The sequence below is a fragment of the Geotrypetes seraphini genome, chromosome 5, assembly GCF_902459505.1.
Source record: "Geotrypetes seraphini chromosome 5, aGeoSer1.1, whole genome shotgun sequence".
Lineage (NCBI taxonomy): Eukaryota > Metazoa > Chordata > Amphibia > Gymnophiona > Dermophiidae > Geotrypetes > Geotrypetes seraphini.
The window spans coordinates 211936548-211947482 of record NC_047088.1 but is presented as its reverse complement, the minus strand read 5'-3'; the positions used below and the strand labels follow the sequence as shown (position 1 = coordinate 211947482).

The window sequence follows — 10935 nt, the reverse complement described above, 5'->3', positions numbered from 1 at the left end:
CATCCAATGATATTACAATGCTGAATTGGGTATAAGGCTCCAGAATCTGAGGTATATACAACGAAGATAATTTCTACGCGAGTGAGAACAATTCGTTTTTGAGAAGAAGAACGTTTATTCTAAATAAGTAGCCATACAAAGGTTATTTCAGAGAAAGTGCTTTATTTGTGAAAAAGGGGGTTCTCATTTATTCGAAGAAGTAACACTGCATTTATTATGTTTTTTCAAATTTCTGTATAATATAAGGCCCTACCAATGTGAATTGCTTTTCCTATAATGTGGACTTTCATTTGAGAGATGATTGATATTGTAATGGAATTTGTTTAGTTTTTTTTTTCTTCTTTTTTAAATTAATATGTTAAATCTCTCTTTCCTATATACATACTGTATGAATGTATATTTATAAAAATTAAAAAAAAGAAAACAAAAAAGGGGGGGAGGGGTAAGGGGGAGTTTCTCTGATTGTGAATAAAGGCTAATATAATAACATGGGCTGCTTGTACCTTATAATCTACATGGGTTTAGCATCTGCTAAGGGTATTAAAATGACAAAAAGCTGTATCGGTGCTAGTTCTCAGCTTGGTGCTCTAACCATTAGGCTAGGCTTGCACACGCTGCTCAAAGACCTGGTTTCTAGGTTGGCAGCTTGCTGTTGCTAGTTAAAAGCTCCATTTATAAATGACTGTCTCACAGCTGACAAACAAACAGAAAAGGATTCAAGCCGGATTCCTCACCGGCAGCTCAGACCGTTAAGTTGCGTCTCCCCCGCTAACCGCAGATGCGGGAGACGCACAGGTGAAGGGAGGGCTTCGAGTATAAGCCTAGAACTCACGAAATGAGTCTCACCCGCTGAAACCTGCCCCGCGCCTGATCTGCTCGCCTCTTGGGGGGGGGGGGGGAGCATGTGACGGGGGAGAGCTGAAGTGTGGCGGCACCTCCTGCTTCACAGCTACCTGATCTGAATACTAAACAGAGCAAGAGCTCCGGCACACCGAAGGCATTGCAGAGCGAAAGCCGGCTCGCGAGCAGCCTAAGAGACGCCCCCCCCTCCCTCCCCGGAGTGACAGCAGGGAGAGGGTCGCCCGAGACTTGTCACCGAGAAGCGCCCCCGCGCAGGCAGGAAAAGCATCTCGCAGGGGCTGCAGCACAGGCGGGACAAGATGGATATGAAAGACCGAGGCGCGCAGATGGAGCCGCTGCTGCCCACGGTAAGATCTGTGAAAGCTCCTCCGCAGTGGAAGCCGCAGCGCTCTGCCTCGCAGATGTGCCTTCGTGCTGCAGTCACCTCGGGGGAGGGGGAAAGGGGGGGGGTCACTGCGGACCAGGGGCTGGAAGTGGGGGTTGGGGGGGGGGGGGTTCTGACCGAAGGAATCGGCAAAGATCGGTCGCGTCTGTGCTAATCACGAATGGCGTTTGTACCTTTCTTCCGCAGATGGGTTTGAAAGGTGCGACGTCTCTGTTTTAAGGAGGCACCTGGGGGCTCATGTGGGAGAAAAAAAAGACAGATTGGTGTGTGTGTGTGTGTGTGAGAGAGAGAGAGAGATCCCCACAAAGTAGGACAGAGTGAGAGAATGATCTGGCAGATCTTAGTCTGGTCTCTCACCCCCCCTCCTCCTAATTATCCTCACTGACCAGACAGTATGGCTGGGAAGGATCCCTTCAACCTTGTCCTGCACAGAACCCTTGCTCCCTTAAAACAGTGCAAGACAGATGTACAGACTATTATGGGTTCTCTGGGCACCTCAGGGGCTCAGCATTGGAATTGGTTCTTTTCAAGTACCTTTACTGGCGACATTCTAAGGACCTTGCAGATGATAGAAAAATCTGTAACAGGGTAGAAGTCATGGAGGAGAGGAAAAAAAATAATGAAAGGGGTGGGGGGAGCTTTTAGAAAGTGGAAACATTGCCACGGGTTGGGAAATGAGCTTTGGTGCTAAAAAATGATGCACTTTGAATTAACAAAAAAAACCAAACAAACCCAAAACCCATCCAATTTCTATATATTACCTAGAAGGCAATGAGTTGTCTGACAGGGAAAAAACCTAAAAATAGTCATATGAACCAGAAGGTACCTGTTAAAGAAATGAATCAACCTACCAGAGCTAATACGGGTAGCATCATCAGCAGAATGAGGGAGATATTATTCTTAAATAGGTCATTAGTGAGAACCCACATGTACCGTTTTCAGTTTCAGAGGCTTGTACCTGCCTAGGGTCCTCGAGTGCCGGAGCTAGGTCAGGTTTTCAGGATATCCACAATAAATATGCATGAGATAGATTTGCATCTCAAGGAGGCAGTGCATGCAAATCCATCTCATACATATTCATTGTGGATATCCTGAAAACCTGACCTGGCTCTGGCTCTCGAGGACTGGAATTGCCTACCCCTGGCCTAGGGGAATAGAGAGACAGAAATGGTTTAGAAAAAGGTTCCTAAAATAAGGCCTGTATGAAAACCTTACAAAAGATAGGCATAAAACACATATAAGAACATAAGATATAGTAATGTGGTAAAAGCAGTTTGCAAAAAAAAAAAAAAAAAAGATAATAATTGATGTTATCACATCAAGCCTATAGCAATAATAGTTAATATAAATGAGCCTCAAGAACTTCGATACCCAAAGTTCAAAATGTGCACAAAAACAGCAATATTCACACGTAGTTTAGATGAAAAAAAAAAAAAAAAAAAATCAAACATAACCAGCTTAGCCGGAGTGTACAAAGTTTCAGTCATTTATCTCTTGACACCATCAGTGTCGCACGCCCCTTTCCTTCCCCCGTGCCTTTTTATCGTCGGTGCGAGCAGCCACAAAGTAGCTGCTCATGTCAGCGTCAGCGCTCTCTGAAGTCAGGTCCTAGGCGCGGGTCCTGGAAGTGATGTCAGAGAGCACCGAAACCAGTGCAAGTGGAGGAAGGGAAGGAAAGGGGTGTGGCAGGGGGGAGGCAGAGAGCAGGAGGGGTGCGAGCACCCTACGGAAGACTGCCCCCTTTACTACGCCACTGGACACCATCCACCGTAGCCGCACAAGCAGTTTTAAATGTTGAATGAGTACGCCAAATGCACTGTAATCCACTGTGACTGGAAACTTCTCAGCTCTTGCCGAGGGCCTTTTTTTGCAGACCACGCCCCCGCGTCAGGAGAAGACCGGCAGTGAAGTCCGTAATGTTTTCTGCCGGTCTTCTCTTGACGCAGCGGCATGGTCCGCGAAACAAGGCCCTCGTCGAGAAGCTGAGTTTTCAGTCGCAGCGGATTGCAGTGAATTTGGCGTACTCATCCAACATTTAAAACCGCTGGTGCGGCTACGGTCTGGTGGATGGTGTCAAGAGATAAGCGACTGAAATTTTGTACACTCTGACTAAGCTGGTTCTGTTTGATTTTTTTTTTCTTTTTTTCTTTCATCTAAGCCAGTGTTTCTCAACTCGGTCCTGGAGTATTCCGTTGACAGTCAGGTTTTTGGGATATCCTCAATGAATATAAATGAAAGAAATTTGCATATAATGGAGGTCATGTATGCAAATCATATTTATGCATATTCATTGTGGATATCCTGAACACCTGACTGGCAAGGGGGCTGAGTTGAGAAACACTGATCTAAACAACGGGTGAATACTGCTGTTTTTGTGCCCATTTAAGCCTGATTTTGCATTTTGGGTTTTTGATGAACAGGTTTTTCTCGGTATGTTTTTTTGAGTTTTTTTTACTGTTCTGTTTTTCCCAAGCTTGAACGGAGCCAATGATAATAAAGGTGGCTTCTTAAGTCAGCAAAAGCTACTGAAGCTGTATCGGAGTCTTTGAGGCTCATTTATATAAACTATTATTGACAATACAGCAATTATTATAATTTTTTTTGCAAACTGCGTATATGAATTTACTACTTTACTGTATGTTTCTAGTTTGCTTCTTTCTTGTTTGATAGGACATAAGATATGCCATGCTATATATATTGAGTCAGCCCAAAGATCTATCAAGCCCAGCATCCTGTATCTGATAATGGCCAAATCCAAGTCACAAGTAAGGGAAATGGATTGGGACATGTATACCACCTTTTTGTAGTTATACAACCACACTCAAAGTGGTTTACATACGGGTACTTCAAGCATTTTCCCTATCTGTCGCAGTAAGCTTACAATCTAATGTACCTGAGGCAGTGCAGGATTAAGTGACTTGCCCAAGGTCATAGGGAGAGTACAGGGTTTGAACCCACAACCTCAGAGTGCTGAGGCTGCAGCTCTAACCACCATACCAAGTAGCTGGCAGTGACCAAAATGCACGGGATGCTGGATGAAAGAAGAAAAGGGAAATATGACAGAAATTCTCCAGGATTTGACAGGTATCGATAAAGTATGGAAAGATGAAATTTTCCATGGGAAGAAAAGAAATCCAAGGCAAGGGATCATAATCCAAGGCAAGGCAAGGGATCATAATCTGAGGTTACAAGGAGAAGTGTTTGGAAGAAAAATGTCTTTATTTAGAGGGTGGTGAATGCCTAGAAAATCCTGCTGTCAATGTAGTGGCAATTACAGCTGTGCCACAATTCAAGCATGCTTGGCAGAGATATAGGGCTCCTTTTACTAAGGTGCGTTAGGGCCTTAACTCGCGGAATAGCGCGCGCTAAATTGCCACACGTGCTAGACCTTAACACCAGCATTGAGCTGCTGTTATTCTAGAAGTGTACCGTGTGGTTTAGCGTGCGGTAATTTTGTGCGTGTGCTAAAAACGCTAGCGTACCTTAGTAAAAGGTAGTGGATGGTCATAGGAATAAGAGGTTGCAGTTGTTCAAACAATTTCATTTCATTTGTTAAAAAATTTGTAATATCATCTATTGTTGCACGTCTACTCTGGCTCGGCCCAAAATTCGAACACCTGCCCACACTTTTCACACTACCCACAGGCGATACACTACAGCTCGAGTTCTCATGCAAGGTCCTTGGTATCACTATCGATTCCTCTCTCTCCCTCAATGACCACCTCAATTCCTTGGCAAAATCATGCTTTTTCAGCCTTCACATGCTGAGGAAAGCTAGATCCTACTTCAGCCAACAACACTTTGCCATCCTTGTCCAATCCATCATCCTCTCCAAACTAGATTACTGCAACGCCATCTACTTAAATCTATTAAAAAAAAAAGTATTCTAAGACTCCAGCTAATCCAGAATACTGCAGCCAAACTGATCTTCTCAAAACGCAAGTCTGACCATGCCTCCCCACTCCTTGCCAAACTTCATTGGCTCCCAATAATCTCCAGAATCCATTTCAAATGTTCCTGCCTGGCTTTCAAGATCATTCACGGAATCCTGCCTCCTCTTATCCCACTGTCTTTCAACTCCTCCAGTCCCGACTCCTCCAGAACTGCCCAAAGGCTTAAACTAGCCTTCCCCTCTCCATGCGGCATCCACTATTCAGGCAAACTGGGAAAATCCCTTCTCTTCAAAATCACAGGTCTTTGGAACGACCTCACCACCCCGCTGTGGAACCTGAGCTCCCTTCAGTTATTCTGCAAACAACTGAAAACCTGGCTTTTCAGCAAATTGTAGCTCTATCCTTCCCCCCTTTCTCTCCCCCCTTCTACACATAAGTTCATGTAATCCTTTTTCTTCTTCTCTACCCACTATTTTAAGTTCTTGTAAACCGTGTCGAGCTCCATTCTCATGGAGATGATGCGGTATATAAACTTAAGGTTTAGATTAGATTAGATTAGAGCAGAGGGGAGAAGTGATAAGGAGAAGACAAGGGGAGGATGGAAGAATTGGAAAATGATACGGGGACAAGTTTTTCCCCATCGCCGTAGGAACTCATTTCCCCATCCTGTCCTGGCGAGTTCTTTTCCTGCCCCTGCCCCATTCCTGCAAGCTCTGTCCTCATCTGCACAAGCCTCAAACACTTTAAAGTCATAAGTAGCAACATTCTAGAGCTCAGACTGTGATGTCATAATGCCTCATTCCACCAATGCCTAAGCACCGTCCTCATCTGCACAAGCCTAAAAACACTTTAAAATCATAAGCGTTCAAGGCTTGTGTAGTTAAGGCAGAGCTCACAGGAATGGGACGGGGACAGCAACAAAACTCATGGGGATGGGGCGGAGAAATTGAGTTCCTGTGGGGATGGGGAAAAAGTTGTCCCTGTGTCGTTCTCTAGAAAGAACCATGAGTTAGCAACACAGCAGGCCACAGGTAGTCACTTAGAAACCAATAGGCTATATCTCCCCAGCCACCGAGGATGTCTATACTGATAGGTTGGTAATGGTTACAAAAGCATAGCCAGAAAGATATTAGAGCAACAGCTTTTGCTATTATTTAGATCATTATAAACTTTGTGGTAAGACATGATGTGTGGGAGAGCCTGAGTGTTGGATTAAACAGGTTCATCTATTGAAGGTGGTGCAGACACAAAGAGTAAGATCACAGAAACCAACGTTGTCAAAGAGCCCACCAGCAGTCAAATTTCTACAACAGAGCTTCCCAACATTGTCCAGGAGCTAGCTGGAGTTTCAGGATATCCACGGTGAATATTCATGAACAATTTGCGTATATTGAGTCTAAATTGTATGCAGATTTGCATACTGAGGGGTCCTTTTACTGAGGCGCACTAACCGATTTAGCGAGCTAGCGTTTCGCACGCACTTAATGCTAATGCGTCTATGAAATATAATGGGCGCGTTAGCATTTAGCGTTCGCTAATCATTAGTGCACTCTAGATAGGCTAGTAAAAGAGGGGGGTAAGGGTCTCTCTGATCAAACTGCAGTAGGAAGTGACATTCATCAAATGCACTGAAGTCCATTCAGTCTCTATGGGCTTCGGTGCATTTACCACATCGGCCCCCCCACTATTCAGCTTGATTAAAAAAAAGTCTCTAATTGTGAATATCCTGAATATCTCCGATTGTTGGGGGGCAGATTTTGGAAGCCCTAGCCTATCAGGTGAAAGTTTCCTACACCCCTCTCTAATTATACCATAAACTGTATTTTGACTCCCCTACTTTCAAGGCGTCAGTTTTGCTGGACAATGTACTTACAAAGATAGAAAAGTCATTAAAAAAAGTTATACTGTTTTCATTTCCATTCGCTTATTTATATACTGCCAAAAAAGGTTGAATTTGAATGCAGATAGTCCAGTTCTCAATTACTCACTCTTCTGTCATTGTTCTCCCTTAGAGCCTATCATGAATAGAGGTAAAGCTGCTATACTTTATCATTTTAATGTGTAGAAGGGGGCCAGAATACATAATCCGAAGTAGATGTAATAAAGCACCAAGGTCCATCAAGGTTAGAGACAATCAAATAAAGTTTAGATCTGACATGCAGTGGTGTACCTAGCATATGTTAGATAGAGTAAACACTTTCAACACTGAATGTGAAGATGTCCAAAAATGTAAGACAGGAATAGCATAGACCTAACTCAATCCAAAAAATGAAGGAAAAAGCCTCAGAAAGGGCCCTCCCACCTCACCAAAACGGCTCAAAGAGATGGTCGAGCGTTCACCTCACTGGCAAAAAACCTTCATTGTGTGATAAAGTCTTATGCTGTGCTGTAATGTGCCAACGAAAATTAATTAATAGATAGAGGAATTATTCCATTTATCTTCACTGATCAGTACCTAGCATATGTGACACCTGGGGCCCATCATTTTTTGACACCTCACTCATCTATATGAAAAACATGATTTTTAGTAACAACCCACATGTCACACAACTAGAGTGTTCCTAGGAAAAGGCGGCATCTTACATACTGCAGTGAGCAGTAGAACGACAATACACCCATTGTAAAACTAAACAAGCCAGACTAGTACAGATTGATCCTTCACAGTCAGTGCTAACAGAGAACCATGGGCCAGATTCACTAAACTCCCCTACCGATCCGATCCGGGTCCGATCCTTGGCCGGGGGCTAATTCACGACATGTCCTCATGCAAATGGGGATGATCGTAATCACGCCAACCGATTGCATGGATCACTGAATAGCAATCTCGACGCATGCGCAGACCATCTGTAGATGGTCTGTACATGCTTACAGAGTAGCAACCTTTTTTTTTACTTTGCGAGTCCATGGTTTTAACCCGCTTTAAACCCACGGGTTAAAACCATGGGTTTGCACTGCGGGGAAGGCAAGGAGAGTTGGGGCAAAAGCAGGGCTGCAAGTCAGGGCAGTACCAGGGTGGCAATTAAAGCAGAGAGCAGGAAAGTTGGGGCAGAGAGCAGGAGATGCAGTCGGAAAGAATGTGAGCGACTGGTCCTCAGGAGTCGCTTGTTTCTTGATCTGCCATCCCAGTCGGTGTTCCAGTTTTTTGTTAGTGAATCACTGCCTGCCTACTTTACATGCCGTTTCCCCTCATTTGTATTCGCGAATTAGATTGGAGAATGATTGGCCACGAGATTAGTGAATTGGGTCGGAGGAAAATCGGGTCGCAAAATGGTCGGTACATGATCGGTGTCCTTAATGAATTTAGCCCCATGTCTTTCATACACATAGAACACAGAAAAAACCTTCGCCCTGTATGGAATATGTAATCACAAACTACCCCCCCCTTTTTTTTTTTTACAAAACCATAGTTCAGTTTTTAGCACTGCCATGGTAGTAACAGCTCCGAAGCTCATGAGCCATAGCCGGTGATAAAAACCGCGCTACAGTTTTGTAAAAGGGGGGAGGGGAGGTAAAATAGAAATATGTAGACAAAAGTTAAACTGAACCACCAAGAAGCTGCACTCTGCATACAATGCAACACCACAGAAACAATGATGCATGTCCCCTAATAATGTGCAAAATATAAAGATAGCAGATGAAAATTTGAAAAAACAGAGAAATAGCAATCATCACTTTACAAATTAACAACTAAACAACCCCTTTTATAAAGCCGCGTTAGGCTTTTTTATTGCCAGCCGTGGCAATAAACGCTCCCATGGTCATAGAATTCCTATGAGCGTCGGAGCTAATATTGCCACAGCTGGCAATAAAAAAGCCTAATGTGACTTCATAAAAGAGGGCCAAAAAGGGAAAATAAGATGACACCATTTTATTGGACTAATACATTTTTCAATTAGCCTTCAGAGGATAAAACCTCTTTTTTTCAGGCAGTAAAGTATACTGCTGTTACGGTATCTCGTCCTGACCTGAGGAAGGGGGTTTTGGTCTCTGAATTAGTCAAAAATGTATTACAATTAGTCCAATAAAATGATCATGTTATTTAAATTTTCTATTTATAATTATTTATCAATACAGCTAAAATGTCTTCTCTGGTTTCTGCTTTCCTCATCTTCTCGTCACTCTCTTCCTTCCATCCACTGTCTGACCTCTCTCTGCCCCTTCTATATGACATCATCTCTCCTTTTATGCCCCTTCCAGAATCTGTCTGCCTCTCCCTTCACCCCCATCCCTGGCATCCATCTTCTTCCCTTCCCTTCCCCAATGGTCTGGCATATCTCTCCTCGCCTTCCCTTCCCTCTCCCACACCCCCAAGGTCTGGCATTTCACTCTCTTCTTCCCTTCCCTCTCCACACCCTACCCCCATCGTGTGACATTTCACTCTTTCTTCTCCCTTCCCTTTTCTTCCCTCATCTTCCTTCTCAATTTATTTTCTGCATCTGTCTAGATTAAATTCATGGAGGGGCATAATTTAAAAAAAGGTCTAAGTCCCCTTTTGGTCAAAAGCAGAGACATGTCCATTTTTGAAAAAAATGTCCATAATGTGTTTTATTTTTGAGAATGGCGTACTTGTACATTCAGGAGTTTAATCGCCCAGACCGCCACTACGTCTACCTTTAAGCCCTATTCTTGAAAAAAAAAAAAATTGACTAAGTCCCAAACGCTCGAAACTAGACCTTCCCTCCTGCCGACACACCCCCAACCCCCCTGAAAGTTTGCCCCCCCAAAGACCTCCCCCCCAAAGGTTTGTCCCATCCCCACCTAGACCCCCCACTTGCACCAGGACTCCCTCTAACCCCACTCGGACCCCCCTAACCTGCTTTGGTTGACCAGCCAGCCAACTCCTGCTAGCATCTGGCTGGCAGGCCCACCTTCAAAGGAATGGCAGGCCTCCCCCTTCCAGGTGCATGTTGGGCTACACCAGGGAAGGGCCTAAGGGCTTGATTGGCCCAGGCGCTTGAGACCTCCTGTAGGAAGGGTCTTAGGCACTTGGGCCAACTAGAATGTTAGGCCCATCTCCCAGTGCATTCTGGGATGCACTGGGAGTGGCTTAAGGTTTCAATTGGCCAGATCTCCTAGGCCCCTCCTTTTGGGGAGGTTCGCGGAGTGTCGGTAGGAGGGACTTGGCATCCCTCCTGCCACCAATCATTGGGGGGGGGGAGGTTCACAGGGTGTTGGCAGGAGGGACTGGACATCTTTCCTGCCATGATCATTTGGTGGTGGATAGGTTGCCTGGGCTGCTGAGCTGATCAGCTCAGTGGCCCGATCCAGAACTTTATACCTGTTTTGACTTGGTCTAAGTCAAAACGTATAAGTTCCGTCCAGGCAACCTGTCAAACTTTTCAATTATGGCTGCTGGACAACTAAGTGTAGGTTGGCCCACATCCTGCCCACCTCCCGCCTTATGCCCCTTTCTGCTCTGGGCACACAAAGGCAGGGAAAAGGCCTAAGCTGGTTTTAGATACATCTAAAACCCTGTTCCATTATTGGTACTTGGACAACCTGTCTTTTTGACCATCCAAGTGCCGATTTAGGCAGGTTTTTAGACCTTTTTTATTTTTTATTATGTACCTCTTACTATTCAGTTCTCAATTTCCCATTTAACTCTTGTCTACCTATAACTTGCCACATCTTTCCCTCATCCCCTCCATAATGTCACTAACTTTATCCTCTACTCCATTCACCATGTTCCCTTTTATTATTTATCCCCTCCTTCCATCATGTGCCTTCTTTTTCTACCCCTTCCGTCCAGCATCTTCTCCTCTTTCTGCCCACATTCATCCAGCATCTGCACCCTCT

At 44.5% G+C, this 10935-nt stretch overlaps 1 protein-coding gene across 3 annotated transcripts in view; it reads left to right on the top strand.

The window, feature by feature from the left end:
* The first annotated feature begins 977 nt into the window (after positions 1–977).
* Positions 978–10935, top strand: part of SLC4A10 (solute carrier family 4 member 10) — a 337291-nt gene continuing 327333 nt past the window's right edge. For 2 of the 3 annotated variants that reach the window (XM_033945952.1, XM_033945954.1), the window contains exon 1: positions 979–1208. In XM_033945952.1, the coding sequence (XP_033801843.1) occupies positions 1161–1208 (48 nt within the window). In that variant the 5' untranslated portion in view covers positions 979–1160. Of the gene's footprint in view, positions 1209–10935 lie in introns of all 3 variants that reach the window. The other variant, XM_033945953.1, reaches the window with a different exon arrangement.